The sequence below is a fragment of the Gobius niger genome (assembly GCF_951799975.1).
Source record: "Gobius niger genome assembly, chromosome: 1".
NCBI classification, from domain to species: domain Eukaryota; kingdom Metazoa; phylum Chordata; class Actinopteri; order Gobiiformes; family Gobiidae; genus Gobius; species Gobius niger.
This window is the reverse complement of record NC_136852.1, coordinates 31,864,551-31,881,429: the sequence shown is the minus strand read 5'-3', so window position 1 is coordinate 31,881,429 and position 16,879 is coordinate 31,864,551. Positions and strand designations below refer to the sequence as shown.

Sequence of the window (16,879 nt, the reverse complement as noted above, 5' to 3'; positions counted from 1 at the left end):
ACCTCTGCATCACTGGCTGCTATGGGCATAAAAGGAGAGAAACTCATGATGTGGACCCCCTCCTTCCCTGACCTCAACCCTGTTGAGAACCTTTGGAGCCTCAACAAAAACACTTCTATGAGGGTGGGAGGCAGTTTTCCTCCGAACAGCAGCTCTAGGAGGCTATTCTGACATCATGCAAAGAAATCCAAGCAGAAACTCTCCAAAAACTCACAAGTTTAATGAATTTAAGAATTTTTAAGCTGCTATCACACAAGGGCTCCTTTGGTAAAATATAACTTGACCTGTTCATATTTTTTTGATTGAAATAACTTTTGATTTCAGTTAATATGACCTCCTAAGGCCGCAAATTCAACAAATGACCATTTTCAGTTAATTACAAGCTTTAAAATGTATTGAAACAATGAGTTGCATAATAACTTGGAACAGTGGATTTTGAGGTTTTTACTATATTTATTTTTGAAAAAAATACTGTTATCACTGGGAGATTTTTTCCACCACATTTAAATGATCCTCTACCAGTTAAAGACTTGAAAATTATGCTGACTCTCATTTGAGTTGACAATTTAGAAAAATCTTAGAAAAATGTCATTTGCATAATAATTTGGAACGCAGTGTATGTGCTGGCGTGATAAAGGTGATGTGTTGAATTGAGACATGAAAAATGCATCCCCTCCCTCCAAAGTTTTCTAAACCTTTTTCTTTTTCCTTTCTGTGCTTGGCTGTAGGTGCAGGACATGTGCTTCAGTCCGGACAGCCGCTGGGTGGCCATCAGCACCCTGCGGGGAACCACGCACGTCTTCCCCGTAAACCCGTACGGCGGTGCCCCCTGCGCCCGCACCCACATGTCCCCGCGAGTGGTCAACCGCATGTCCCGCTTCCAGAAGAGCGCCGGGCTGGAGGAGATCGAGCAGGAGCTGAACCGGGCCGCGGCCGGAGGGGCAGCGGGCCCGGCGGGGGTCGGGCCGGGTTCCTGTATCCTGGGAGGAGCGGCGGGCATAGGGGGGCGCTGTAGCCCCATCCCTGGACTCTCCAGCAGCCCGTCGGGGTCTCCACTGCACGGTAAGGAACAACACGCCCAGAGTAGTACCATGCATCGTTCTCTCAGCCTTGCAATACTCTCCTTTCTTCTTTTGAAACAGAATGTTCTCTCCAAACACCATCACCAGGCACTCGAACAGTGTTTATCACTCAGCCATTTATTTGTTAGCAACTATTTCAACATCTTCCCTTAAAAGTTAGCAATTTGTGTTTCCAGTCACAAAACAAGACTTGAAAATGGTAAATCAGGGCCAATTAGAGAAAAACATGGAACTAAATCAAATCAAAAGTCACCTTCAATGAGATGGACGACTGATTTTCCAATGTATTGTGACTTGTGTTTCTCACCTAGTTGGTTGGGCCCCAAAGGTTTTTTTAAGGATTATGTTTTGGCCTGTTGGTTTTATCGGACTGGGCAGCGCGGGGTGAACGGGCTTGAAGAGTAAGGAGAGAGTAGCTTTCCATAGTCTGTCGTTTGATCAATTGAAAACTTGATTCAACAACACCTTTCTCTGTACCAGCTCTAACCTCTGTTCTTCCTGACCCCGTGGGCGTTTGTGTGTCTCCTCTCGGGCACAGCCCCGTTCTCCTCGCTTGTCAAACACGTCAGGTGCCAGTTTTTGAGCGTGTCCCCGTCTGGCTTGGCCAACTCGGGGTCAGCTGCACCGCGCGACCCTGAGGTGTTAGCCAGGGTCAAATATCAGCAGTTCATCAGTCACGGCTTTCCAGGAATACACACTGACTTTGATAGATGGTGTCCAGCCAGTGGCAATGAGTGGGCGAGCTTCGGCACACACTTCAGGGAACTGTGTTACAAGGAAGCAATGTTGTGGCCATTAGAGCTGCACCGCTTTGGAAAACACCACTTTTCTTAAAAGTGTTGGGATTGGAGGTTTTGAGGATCTGTACTTTACTGGAGTAGTATTTTAGAACTTAATCACTTTCATTCCACTACATTTGAAAGAAAAATGGAATACTTTAGTCTACTACATTTTACTCTCCAAGTAAGAACTCCATTTGACGCAGCGGTTAGCTGTGTTTTGCTGCAAGAAGGTCCCAGGTTTGATCCCTGGACGGGGCCTTTCTGTGGAGTTGTTGGCCCGTGTCTGCGTCGGTTTCCTCTGGGTGCTCCGGTTCCTCCTACCACTAATAACATGTACAGCAGGGGTCCTCAAACTACGGCCCGAGATGATTTAATCCGGCCCCTGATTTGTAGAGCACAAGGCTCTAGCCCATTCATGTGCGGAGTTATGATTTTTTTTTAACTAAATAAGTAAATATCCTTATTCCAGCCACTAGGGGGCACTGACATAAGAGATCAGGAAGTAAACAACACATTATAGCCACGTGGTTAAATGAAGCTTCGCACCAGAATGTGGAGTGCATGAATAATGACTACAGTGTACGTTGAGAAACTTGTGACACAGGCTTGTAAAGCGCAATACAAGTATAAGCAGTAATTACTTTGGCCACATTTCGCAATTATGTTTTATTTTTGAAATTTATTTTAAATTTATTAAAATTTCAATTAAAACAAAGTATGAAGACTTTATTACTATTTTTGCAAAACCACTACAGCTAAACAAAAATGTGCCTGGATCAAGTGTTGATCTTGTGGATGTAGTAGTGGGGACGACTGTGCAGGCGAGTCATCTCTACTTCACAATGAGGCCTGCTGGATGTTGCCCTGGGCCATACAGTTCTATGTTATTGCCAACCCGGCCCCCATCACAGTCAGGAACCCCAGAGAAAAAGGTTTGAGGACCCCTGATGTACAGGGTGTGTATGTGAGTGGTTGGAGATGGTTGGAGATGGTGATGGCACAAATTGGCAGCCTCACTTCTGATCCGCCTACCCCTGGGCAGCTGTGGCTTCAAAGGTAGCTTACCACAACCGAATACAGAGTGAAGTAAAACTGTCCCATGACAATTTATTTATAGAAGTAAAGTCCTTTCCTCATAAATGTTAGAATAGTTTTCTCTGAATTGCATGACAATACCAGGACTAATCGGGCAGGGAGCATGAAACATCATTTTCACCACCAAGGAGTCTATATCTTGTGCTGGAGAAGGCTTTGCACAGTGCTCACACTCTCCCATCATCAAAACAAGATCTTGGTGAACAGTGGATCTTTGGACATTGCATAATGCAGCCACAGAGCAGGTTTGGTCTGAAGTACCGAACTGAAAGGTTTAGCCAATTACTCATGGTGTTGTCTATGGAAAATGTCTGCTAGCTCTCCTTAAAACGGCAGATTTCTATGGCAACGTTCCTTTTCTAACATGTAATCCCGAAGTGTATTCCGCCTCCATCTGCTCATGACCTCTGTAACAGCCATAAAATAAAGAGCGCACCTCCTGACATCTTGCCTCTCTTCTCGTGTCTAGCCCCAGACCTTTCCTTAACCCCGCTGTCTCTTCCCCTCTCCCGCTCCTCCCCAAAAACACGCGCACATTCTTGGGTAAACTGTGAAAAATAAGCCATCGCACATTAAAAGCACGTCTGCCTTTGGGACGCGGCCACCTCAGACGGCGCGGCCCCCACTTCAAAAGCCCGCTCCGAGGTGAAAGTGACCGGCCAAAGTGATGAGGTGCCACTGAGGGGAATGAAAGCAAGAGATACGCTCCTGCCCTGGGAAAAAAGAGGACGGGGTTAGTCGGATGGGTTTTTGTAGTAGCCGTGTTGAAAGCTGAGGTCCAGAGATCGCGCTCGTAAATCACGCTTTTGTTTCAAAGGGGGGGGGGGGGGACATTAGGAGCACCTGTCAACAATTAGTCCTCCTCCCGACCCAATATGTTATGTGCGCGGCGCGGGGAAGAAGGATTATCTAGTCGTTTATTAAAGTTACATTTGGTGATTTGTTTTCTGTTATGGGCATTCCAGCAACGAGGTTTACATTTCACCCTTTGGTTTTGGCGGAAAAGTGCTAACATAAGAAAGAAGCTAATGCTCTTAAGGTGAGGCGCTGCAGGCAAAACTTTTTCCACTTCACTCTGGGAAGAAGAAGTCAGATTAAGGAAATCTGTCTTTTATTTCAGTGAAAAAAATCACTTTTTTCCAATCGCTTTTTTCATCTCCACTCACAGTAACACCGTTACTCACCAAATGTGTCAGTCTTGTACTGAACAGTACAAGTATTTCAAGTTTTTTTCGAGGTAAAATGTTGTTATTTTACACTTTTCTTCAAATAATATCACCATATTTTTGTCAACAGATTTCCCCTAGATTTAAACCTGGATCCATCCTTATGTAGATGGCTTATATACTGTATACCTTTTTTAGAAAACTCCACATCCATGTTTGCCCTTAAATTCATATCTGTAATCTGGCAAAAGTTTCAAATCGAGTGCTGCGCTCGTCCTCCGAACTGAGCAGATGACTCGTGCGAGTTCGCCTGCGCTCTCCTGAGGAAGACGTAGCCCGTTACGGGGAGTGCTGTCGTTTTGCTGAGAGGAAATTGAAGTCAGGTTTCACACGGTTCCTATCTGAAGGCGTTAATCCGAAACAGGCGTCTCTGGGCCCCAAAACCTGCTCCTTCTCTGTGTGAACTCAGACACTCGGGCAGCGGACAAGTAAACATCATGTCAGAGGAGTTAGCACGTCCAAAATATATATGTCGCACCAGTACTGTGAAGAGGATACGGGCCAGTTTGGAGATCCAATTACTTTAATACAAACCAGCGCAAAACACAGGTAAAAGCACCGTGTCGACATGAAAACTTAGGAGTACAGGATACGGCTTTTGTAAATGTATGTAGGGCCACATTCTCCAAAACCTGTCATCTTTTAGGCCTGTTGTGTAGGTTACAATATATAAAGCCAAATTGAACAGTTTTTTTGCTCAAAGGTATACCGTTGTGTCTAATTTGGTTTTAAATATTGACAATCTCTTAATTCCTGTTAAAGAAAATAAAGGGGCATTATCCAACTTTTTATGCAAGAAAAATAAAGTTGATATTTTAGCATTGGACCTTGTAGTGGCTCTGTGGCTGTATGAGTGGTCAGCATGGCACATTTACTTTCAATCACGGTGTTCTCTACTACGCTCCAGGATCAATAGTTTTGCAAAAAAAATTACACTGTTTGCTGCAAAGCGCACGTCCTGTTGCTAGCATACTGCATTCAGACTGAAGGCGATGGAGACTTTTCTGTTCTGTTTTATTGCCTTAATGTTTGGTGCAGCCCTGTGAGGCAACTCCTGTTGTAATATTGGGCACTGATTGATTTAGACGTCAGGGGTGAGTAATTTTAAATGTGTTCTGAAGCGTAGGAAGGAGCTCTTGCCTGAAAAAGAGCTGCTGTTTTGGTTCTAACTAGTCTCTCTTTGTTACTGCCATGTCCTATGGATCTTCAACTATAGCTATACACACGATCTACGCAAGGATCTCCCTAGTATTTAAGCACATATCCAGCCCATATGTCCGATTAAAGGACTATTATTTATGCCAGCGGACAATGGTTATTCCAGGTTAGCCACGTTAGCTTGTTACAATCGCCTACAGCTCATTGTTGATGAAAAGTCTGCAATAAACCACAAATGCATTAAGCCCGACTCAGTGTGTGATCTTCTCAAAGGCTGCTTTACATAGTTACCGCTTTATTGACGTTATTATTGCATAATACTTGTTTTCACTGGATCAGTGTGCACTAGCTGCTAAGGTAGCTAGGTAGCTAGGCGAGCGGTTAGCAGCTCGGCTACGGAATTCTCACGTTGAAAACACAGACGATAAAGTTGTATTGGGCAGAGAGATAATCAGAGGCTGTCAGTGATTTTTACAGACACCGGGGGCAGCGGTTAGCTATCCCACTCGGCCTTCGAGGCTCCGAGCCTGGCGGGAGAACTTACAGCGGGGCAGTGTGAAGGCAGGAAGGGAGGCGGGAGGTACGAGCCCCAAATGTAGGGAGTCGGAACAGTCAAAGTCTGCATCATAAAATATCAGCTACAGAATTGGATTCCTTTTTTAGATGAAGATGAAGCAAGCCGAGCAAACGAAAACACCACGGCACACAGAACCGGGAGTTGCGAAGTCAAATGTTACCCATAATGCAATGCAAAATTCAGTCGCCCATCGGATGAAATTTTGGGAGAGCAGAACAGCCGAATTGATCCTGGAGCGTTCGAGAGTCCATTGTGATGGAAAGTAAAGGCACCATGCTGACCACTCATACAGACACTGGGTCAACTACGCACACATATGAACTTTAGTTTTCACATAAAAATTGCATAATGCACCTTTAAATAAACACAGATTTTTGTTTGGGGTGAAAATGTAGTATTTGGGCTTTAGAAAGTCATTAAAAAAGCATTACATTTGTCTTGCTGCTGTCTGTATAAACCCTGGTTGAGGTTAATCCGATTTTTGCCCTGGTTTTATAGGAAATGAGACGAAAGACCGCGACTTAAACTCAAGTCAAATATGTTGTCGAAAACGAACGCTGCCATTTGTGCTGCTGTCCAAGCTGAGATGAATCACCTTGGTCCGACAAACGGTTCAAAAACAGGCCTAAATCTCCGTCGTCAAACCCAGCCTGACTGTCCCGCCGCCTGCTCCTGTCCCGGCCCATTATCACTGGCACGTTCAAACTGTCTGTTACACGGACGATGGATCGGCCCGGCGACATCCTGCCGCGTTCTAAATATAGCGCTCCTTCCCTTCTGTGCCACCAGCGTCGATAAAAAAAACCTCGGTAATTTGTGCGTTCTTCTGCGGACGCCTTTGTGCCTGGCTTCCGGTTGTTTGCCCGGGCGAGGGTGTGAATTCTGGGGCTTTTTTTTTTTTCTTGTTTTGTTTTTTTCCCTGTGGGGTGGCACGCGGCGGGACGGCTCGGCCACAACAGCGCGTCTGAGTGAGGCGGCGGTGGAGTGAGAGCGTTGATTTGGGGGAAGGAACTGGAGAAAAGTACACATCCTCTGGCTAAAAAAAAAAGAAAAAAAAGGCAATCCGCCATCGCCTTGTCACCGTTTCAAATGGGTACAGTTATTTTGGATGAAGCCTCCACGGGCTATTTTTGGGACAATACAAGAGTTGTTTTTGACCCCGTCAGGCTCCTGTAGCAGTCACAGCGTGCGGGACAGAGGCCATGTTTCACAGATTGATTGTTTTTCAGAAAAAGATGACATTAGTTTGTAGCTTTTTTCAAGTGAATAGACAAAAGGACATTTTTAAGTAAGAAAAATGATTGAAAATACAGGACTTAACGTGCAATTTGAGGCGTCACATTACAATGGCTGCATAAAAAAGTTTGTGATTGTGTGTGAATATGGTACTACCCAGTTGTATATTAGTATTACTGTTTTATTCTTAAAGTTGTTATTTTTGTTTTTTTGAATTGCCCTGTGCATTTCACTATAAAGCACTTTATCTTTCATGTACTGCCACTCCGAGTTTTGATTACTGTGACCATAAAGTTGCACTTTGCTCCCTGAAAGTGGTGAATGGAGCTTGTTAACTCATGTAGAAACCGGAGAGTTTGGAAAGTTAGGAATGACTTGACGACCACAGTTAAAGCCTTACTCACTGGTACAGCCCCTTTAGATCCCGGAGTTTTTTTCCTCGTGGCAGAGTTAGTCAAAGACAATGAAACACGTTGGCTGTAGAAGTGGTCGGGCTGCAGTTTTACATTGACTCCCTCTGTGCATCATAAGGAGACCGGGCCGAGTCCAGTGTCGTGAAAACTGCTTGATCATAATAATCTAAAAGTCATCACTTGGACGGCTGCAAAACCAAGATGTGAAAATGATTTTGGCCTTCAGCAGCTCAAATTCTATATGAAGCTTTTCAAATGTCTCAAACAGAAAAAAAAACCCCTCACTGCTTCTTTTAAAAATGGCTTTATTTGTGCATACATACATAACATAACATGACATTACAAAGCAGACATTAAATTGACAGGACATGTGTAGAGGAGTGGTGCGTGTCTGCCTACAGTTATTACAGTGTGAAACCCTGCACTGCTTAATGTCCGGCTCAGTTCGTCTTTTCGCTTTTGGACCAAAAGAACTTTCAATATATTGTATTACTGCTATTTAGAAGTTTTATAATATATGATGTCAGACTAATACGAGAATACCCTGGTCTTATAAGGTCAATTTTCAAAAATTTTCTCACATTGCGCATCATGTTTTAATATAATGACATATAGAACTTAAATTACACCCTATACAGTATAAAAACATAACCAAACTATTTAGTAAAACAATAAAAGTTTGTTAAATGCCTGTATTTGCGTCGTCGCTGTCTGATCCTTTCAAAAATAAAGCTCTTACTGTGTGTGCACAGACTTTAACCTTATAAAAGTCAAACTGGAAGCTTTTATGTATTGGATACTTGATCAATCATTTAGAACTGAGAGAGTTTCACCGCTGTTTTGGCCAAGCACAGGAGTACGGCTGGGTACCGTTAAACCATGATGTCGGGAAAAAAAGTATGAAAAGCAGTTACCGAATAAAACATCTTTAGATCTTTAGAGTTTTAATGCTGTGGGTACAGGGACAACATTGATATATATTATATATGTAATATAGAGGAAGGGACTTAGGTTTTTTTTCTCCCATCGCCCCCATTTATGCCCAGCGGTTTGTCCCATATTTCTTAACATTTTACGCACACATTTTTCTTATCTTTGCTCCAATTTTTATGACTCTTTCCCTGTTTACCCCAATTTTTCTCCAATTTTTTCGCCCAATTTATTCTTCATTTTTCACACATATCTTGATGAACCCAAACCCAACATTATTGTTCTGTTTTCTGGTTCTAGACGACAAATATTTTAGTATAGGTATACTAGGTTTTGAAAACCAAGTATCGTTAAAGGACTTGTATCGAGTAATAAAGAGTATGAGACGGGAGCGGTTCACTTTAACGTCCGTCCGTTCAGGGGCTTGGGTTTCCTTCCCAGACAGTGGCAGGAAAAGAGCAGAATGTGCAGAAGTGCTTTGATAAAACGATCTCTCGAAAATGACAGATCATCAGCGCTGAAGATCATAAGACAGCCTATTACCCACCTTCACTTGGAACAAATATTTAGATTTTTGCTTTCTTTTTCCACCATAAGGATTTTTCCATTTCTATTTCCCAGCTATTGAGCTTTGAACCTCAAAAAACAAGGTGATTTTTTATTATTATTATTATTTTGCTTTTCGCTGTTAATTCTCCACAGCAAATTGAAATGTTTGTGTTTGTAACTGTCCTGCCTGCTCCCGGCAGTGCCTCCTCTTCAGGTACAGGGTTTGAAGACGATGTGGTGGCTGATAGGGGACACGCCTTGTCTCCTGTGTAACAGCCACAGCCTCACGCCTCAGCGCCCGTAGCGTGTACGTGTAATCAGCTTCCCCCGCTCTCCTCAGCCTCCAAACATCAACACGGGACATTACTCAGCGCGGTCGCCTTGGTGGTCCGCTCCGGCCCGGCCTCGTCCTGGCAGCGGTACAGACAAAACGCGGCGAGGCCCCCGAAAGAAACCCGGGCGCCACAGGAAACAGTTAATTCAGTTGTTGATAAAGGGACACTTCCTCTGTGCTATTAGCGCCTGACGCTCTGCTTATTTGGGTTTGAAGTTTGCCGTTTAATCTGGGACGCCTCCTGTCCAAAAGCCCTCGCCGTGTCCGTCATCGGCCCTCGGACCAAAACATGAGTGGGCCACGGCGCGGCGGAGTACACACACTGGGTCATTAGCGGCGAGGTGTGACGGTTTAACAGTAACCCTAATGGAACACAAAAGGGGCGGTGGCTTCATCACCTAAAAAGGATTTGTTTTTTTGCTCGAGTCTTTCCATGTAGTGAATAATCAGTTAAGTTTAATTTTATGAACCAATTTTACTTGAGCCACTTGGAACATGTTATCTGACGAGCTAATATGTTGTAATAGTGATAGTAGTTTCTTTGGTCATTAAAACATTTCCATTATTCAGTGTACAGTTCGACCGAGAGAGTTTTGGCTGGAGTTATGACCCTGTTTGCAAACTTCCACAACATCTTTTTGAAAGCTTTGACTGTTTTAATGGATCTTTCTGGTTCACCTCTGACTGAAATACATCTACTTTTTTATTTGTTTTAACATTGTTGAAAATGTCGTTTTTTCTGAAGATATGCAGACTTTTCCTAAGTTCAACAACAACTCCTGGATGTGAGGAGGGAGATTATTATGTGCCTTGTACACCAGTGCTAATGTGTCACGGTCATCATGATCATGGGCTTGTATTAGTACTAACAGTACAGTGAACCCAGTGAACGAGCTGCTCCACTTTATCGGTAATTGCCTGTACAGTACTATTTAAGTAGTAGTAGTAGTAGCAGCAGCAGCAACAGTAGAAGTTGTAGCTATTGTTTCTAGGGCTGGGACAAAATATCGGATCGGACTTGGATCTTAATCAAGTATCGCAATAATCAATTCTTGTGTTTGGAGGCATTTTTTATTACACGCTCCTTTGTTTTCCAGTAACAGTTACAGCACTTTGATACATTTTGTGTTATTGCACTTCTCAATCTAAAGACTTCAGTAAAAGTCAAATGGCATTTGGTTTATAAACTTTGGACACATGACTTTTTACACATTTGAAGGTAAACGTATCCCTTGTTCTAATTACTTACTGTTTTGCTATACGTATCGGCCCCTGGGTATTGTGATACAAAAGTGGATCGTCCCAGCCATAGTTGTTACTGTGATAGCAAAATCACAACACAAATGTGGTAGTAGTAGTAGTAGAAGTAGTGGTAGTAGTAGTAGCAGCAGCAGTAGTAGTAGTAGAGATTGTTGTGATTTGTTGTTACATGTTGTACATATTGTATTTGGTGCCTGCCGAGGGACTCTATAGATGGAAACTAGCATCTCTGCTATAATCTGGCATATTTACAGTGCACATGTGCAGCTGTTCATTGATATGCACTGTTCCTATCACATTAATAAATAAATGTATCAGTGCAGTGTAGGAGGGTTCACTACTCCACCTACTGACAAAACAATTCAAAAAGACATAGCCAAGGGCAGCTTTAATAGTAGCTGTAGTTGTGGTAGTCGTATAGTAGTGATGCACGCGGTGACCCAACACCGGTCGCACTGATTCAGGTCGGGGATAGATCAGGTTAAATATAGGACGATCAACTGGGTAAAAAGATGAAAACATGTCCAAAGCATCTTGTACTTCTCATCATCCTCCACTTCAGATCCAAAACTCCTGTGAAGTTGGATGAACAGAGTTGTCCCTGATGTTGTAAAAGTAAGCCATTTCTCCACATGAAACTTTAAATGCAAATTATAACTTGGGTTTTTTGTTTTTCTTCAGCTAATACTGAAATCCCATGGCTCCATCAGTGGAAGTATAACTGCAGTATGTTCCTGCCTTGCTTTGAGTGAGCCGATTGCATTTGTATGATTGATGGTACCTGTAGTAGTTCCAGCTGCAGCAGCAGTGGTGGTGATGTAACTTACCGGTCGTTTGCTTTATCAGCCCGTGGCGTGTGACCGCTGTGTGCAGTAGCGGACCCCAGTCTGACCCCGTCTTTGACCGGACTCTCGCCGCCGTTAAACATTATTAAAGATGATTTCCAGATTACGGAGGTACAGTAGGGGTATGTGCCAACGCGGTATGGGGTAAACACGGGAGATAGCGCGCCTCTTTGAAGCCCGTAGTAAACACACAGGAGCATGTGGGCCCGGCGACCGTCAGCGTCATCCGGAGCTGTGTGAGGGTCAAGGCGCCGTCTGAACCGGCCTCAACACAACTCTGGGCGAGAGGGACTGAAATATCCGCTGTCAAACTGATGGTGCAGCCGTAAATGTCAGGGTCAGTAGCTTTTATACTTGAAGCATCCCAGATCAAACTTTCTAATGTGAGTGATGAAGCATTCCCGTTCCACTTTTCCATTTTCAAAATAACACAAAAGTAAAAAAGCTGCAGCAAAAGTTTGGAGACCTGCAGAGTTAACACCTAGTCGTCTCCTAATATGGCCAGAATAACAGTTTGAAACACTTTTCTAGGTAACCAAGGCTCTTCCAAGTCTAGTTTGAGGTCCATCCACAGATCTTCATAGATGTTTAGGTCAGGAGGCTGCACTTCTTCTTCTTGAGGTTCGTACAGGATCATTACCCAATAGAAGCGTCTACTTTTTTTTTTTTCACAAATTAAGGCAAGGCAAGGCAAGGCAAGTTTATTTGTAGAGCACAATTCATACACAAGGCAATTCAAAGTTCTTCACAGTTGCATAAATACAAGAAAACAAATAGAATCCATAAAAACATCAACATAAAATGAATCAATTACAGTAAAAGGCAAGAGTGCAGATAAAATACTTTCAGTCATATGCTCGGGCAAAAAGAACTGTTTTCAGCCTGGATTTGAACATTGTCAGAGTTGAGGCCTGTCTCACATCCTCGTGAAGACTGTTCCAGATTTTAGCTGCATGAAACTGAAACGCAGCCTCACCGTGTTTAGTCCTGACTCTGGGAACCACCAGGAGACCCCTCCCTGAAGTTCTCAGGGCCCGAGATGGTTCATACGGCTGTAACATGTCAGAGATGGACTTTGGTGCTAAACCATGAAAAGACTTGTAACAAGCAGAGCTGTTTTAAAGTCTATTCTCTGAGTGACAGGAAGCCAGTGCAGAGACCGGAGCACTGGACTAATATGGTCGTATTTCCTGGTTCTTGTCAGGACTCGAGCAGCAGCGTTCTGGATGTACTGCAGCTCTGATAGCTCATTTAGAGAGGCCAGTGAGCAGCCGTTACAGTCGTCTAACCTGCTGGAGACAAACACATGGATAAGTCTCTCTAAGTCTGGTTTTGACACTATTCCTCTGATCTTAGCCATGTTTTTCAGATGGTAAAAAGCTGCTGATGTTATTGCTTTGATGTGGCTGTTTAAGTTCAGGTCTGAGTCTGATTTTTTGGTTTTAGAGAGAGAGACTCAAGGTGACTGATAACACTTTGTCTTTGTGTCTGACAAAAACAATGATCTCAGTTTTGTCTGAGTTTAGCTGGAGAAAGTTGTTTTGCATCCACAAACTGATCTGTTGGATGCAGTGACAGAGTGTATCTACAGGCCCATGTTCACCAGCCGTCAGTGACACGTAGATTTGTGTGTCATCTGCATAAACAAATTAACAAATTAAGTTAAGTTTTCCTTTCGAATTTGTTGGAAATTTATTCAATTCATTATTTGTTCAACTCCAAAGGACGATGGATCCCTCCTCAGGTTGAGCAGTTGGACAGAGTTTAATAATATTCTGCCTGACCTTTGCCAAAAAGATTTGATTTTTAACCTCTGTGTGTTTTGTCTCCAAAATGCATGTGGCTTGTCTAAATGTCGTACCTGTGGAACCAGATTTATACTGAAACGGGAATGTTTGATCTGTAACTTCAGGCCTTTTGGAGATCATTTCACTCTTCACATGAATTTAGATCCAGGGTTGCTAAACCTTCGTTAAACCCTGCTGTACTTTTTAAATTTTCTTTCAACAGCTTCAGGTTCTGGAAGAGATACAATTCTGCCTTAATCATCACACATTTGAGCGGTAAAACAACACTTTAAATTTGTAATAAAGAGTGTGCTTGAACAATTCACTGCAATATCATGTTCGATGACCACAGAGCAATATTGAAATACAATGAAACATATAATGAATGCAATAATGTATCAAAATAATAAAATAAAGATGTGCCACTATCTTGACTTTAAAACATAAATCACAAAACTAATTGCAGTGATAGAAACTAGCACCTCTGATATCGTCTATATTGACACTGTGGCTTTTGCAGATGTTCTTCTTCTTCACTCTCCTTATAATAAAAACTAGAAATGCATTTGATTAGAAATATCAAAGTCATTCTCTTCATTCCCTCTTGTGTTTTTGGCGGCAGATGACACTGAGAAGACCTTCCCCTCCCTCAGCATGTCTTTAGTTCTCCTGTCCGCCTGCGTGTGGCGCTGCAAGGCCAGGTTTGCAGCGTCGTGGAGGAGGGAGGAGCTGGACATGCACTCAGAGCTGCGATAGTGATCTCACAGAAAGACAAGCAGGGGGAGAGAAGCTGGTAATTTAGACTTTTTATGAATGGCGACGGATTCCTCGGCTGAAGCAACTCCTGCTGTTTGCACCGAGCACGGGGAAGGCTCTCGCTCTGCGCTCCGCTCCAGGGGAGGCCTCGCTCAGGGGCTCTGGGCTCTGGGCTCTGGGCTCTGGGCTCTGGGCTCTGGGCTCTGGGCTCTGGGCTCTGGGCTCTGGGCTCTGGGCTCTGGCCTCTGGGCTCTGGGCTCTGGGCTCTTGGCTCTGGGTTTAAAAGGTTACTGTAGCTTTCAATTTGAGGGCTGTGAAATGACAAAGCTTGTTCATTGTTTAGAATTCAGAGCTTTGAAACATACACTTTTGTTGTATTTAAATGTGAATACATGTAGGTCCAGGAGTATTAACATTTGAGAGAACGTTGAGTTAGGAATTGTTAAAGTAATACAAGAATCTCATGTATGTCAGCTCATGTCTGGGGTTAGCTGCTTTTACAAAGAAAGACTGTAGAGACAAAGGCTGAATATGGTGCTGCCGTCGAGGACCACTGACCTTAATAAAGGGAGTCTTAGCATTTTTTTTTAATACAAATTTCAAAATGTGAATTCAATTGGGTTAAATGTGCTGCACTAATAAGATTCACTGTTTAAGTTTATTTCACTGTTAGTTTGACCAAATCAACATCACAAAAGGAGTTATTCTTCCTTTCCTTCTTTTTTAGCAATTGACCGATATATATCTGTCGAGTCTACGTGAGCATCATTTACGCTTTCATCATTTACGGTTTCTCGTCACATTTTTAATCTTGTTAAAAGGATTCACAAACAGTCAGTAGCTGCACGCAGATACAAAAACAAAAACAAACCAAAAAAAAACAACCTTGTGAAGAATGGTGGATTCTTGTAGGGCAGACCTGGACACATACATTAAAGATATTTGATGATCCCAATCTATCCATGTAAAAGTTTACTTTGGTTTTATGCCAGTGTAGTACCTGACTAATCCCTTTTATGAAAAACAAATATAAATAGTCATAATAGAAAAATGATCTGTCATTCACATTTTTTTTGTGTGGAATAAAAGGCAAAATATCGTTCTTTTCTGTAGACAATGTTTTTCGGGGGATGTTTGAAGAATAAACTGTGAGATTTAAATTCTGCTTTGTGCTATTGGGTTAAAACATCAGTGAATCAGGTAAGGAATTGGATATAAAAAAAAAAAAATCCTGTTTAGTGCAGGACTGGAAACTTTAGTATCTTCAAGAGGTGATGTTTTCCCTGGAGTGTGAGGGTGTGTGTTGCAAAACAAAACTACACGGTAGAAGCAAGTTGATTCAGTGAAATGATGTAAAAGATCCAAATAATAATAATAATACTTTTAAGAAATGCCTTTGGTGCCCCCCCCCTTTTTAATTTCACATCACATGTCCTCCTGTTCTCCCGCCTTATTATTTGGGATGATTACTAATTTAACGCTCGCTTGAGCCGTTGCCCGGACACACACAGGAAATGGCCGCTTCTCTTTGTGAAAGGGCTGCAGATGTGAATTTAAAAGCATCCAAGTGCGGGGGATTAGGCTTTGTGCATTAGCCCTCATTCTCCCCGCTGTCCGACTGGTGTTAGCGGTTAGCGGCGTTAGCGCGGCCCGGGCCCAGCTACACGGGCTTCAGTCAATAATAATAAACCCGCACTGCCATCGCGCAATCTGTTTACCCTGAAAATTAGCTTCCCCCCCGCTGTCTTTTAGTGCCTTTTAAAGCGAACGAAAACACACGCTAGCTACATGTGCTTCTTAAATCAAAAAACATCTATCCTTCCCCCCCCCTTCCTCTCTTCTATCGGGGGTGGGGGCTAATAACTCAATTGCAGCGACCGCTAAAGCCAGGCTATCGGCGGGTGCACTTGCTATTATTTGATTTGTAAATTTGTGAGGTGGAGATGGAGAAAAGCTGCTCCTGGTGTGGTTTGTGAGTCTGCAGACGAGGGAGATACAAAGGCTGGATGTGTGTGCAGCTCGCTCGGGTTGGCACGTATCTGAAATGACGTCTCCATAGTTTCTGTGGAAAGCAGTTCAGATAATGAAGAGGCATCGCATGGATCTTGATTTGAAGTCTTTGTCCCCTCCAAGAAATCTCATTCAGAAACCGCTCTAAAAATGCAAATATGAAGAGTCGTGTGGCGCGACGGAGGCTAGTTCTGTGTGGGCTCATTTTTTTCCACCAATATATTAACCCCAGATATTATTATTAAGTCTATGTTCAGCTGCCTTTAACCTCTTACCACCCGCCTAAACCAAATGCATTCTGTCCTCTTTGGCTCTTATATAGGCCTGTGTAACACCTCATTTGAAAGCTAAGACCCACAAAACTGATCTTTTTCCTCGCGTTGTTGCCGTGTTGTGTCACCTTTTGTATGTTTTTCTTTCTTTCTTTTTTTTCCATTTTTGTCACATTTTTGTTGAGCTTTTGTGACATTTTTGTTGATTTTTTGTCACTTTTTGGTTGAGTTTTTTGTCACTTTTTGTTGAATTTTTGTCACATTTTTGTTGAATTTTTGTCACATTTTTGTTGAATTTTTGTCACTCTTTGGTTGAGTTTTTGCCACATTTTTGTTGAATTTTTGTCACTCTTTGGTTGAGTTTTTGCCACATTTTTGTCGAGTTTTTGTCACATTTTGGTTCAGTTTTTGTCACTCTTTGGTTGAGTTTTTGCCACATTTTTGTCACAGCTTTGTTGAACTTTTGTCACATTTTTGTTGCGTTTACATCCTTGTTTTCTTCTCATTTTTTGTGGCTATTTTGGTGCTTTTGTCCCAAGAAGCTTTATGATAGACTGGAGAAAATGG

The 16,879-nt window shown here is 42.8% G+C and overlaps 1 protein-coding gene across 3 annotated transcripts in view; it reads left to right on the top strand.

Moving 5' to 3' along the window:
* bcas3 (BCAS3 microtubule associated cell migration factor) overlaps positions 1 to 16,879 on the top strand; it is a 463,665-nt gene that overhangs the window by 95,490 nt on the left and 351,296 nt on the right. For all 3 annotated transcript variants that reach the window (XM_079559235.1, XM_079559236.1, XM_079559237.1), the window contains exon 15: positions 729 to 1,062. In XM_079559235.1, coding sequence (XP_079415361.1) covers positions 729 to 1,062 — 334 coding nt within the window. The remainder of the gene's footprint in view (positions 1 to 728; positions 1,063 to 16,879) is intronic.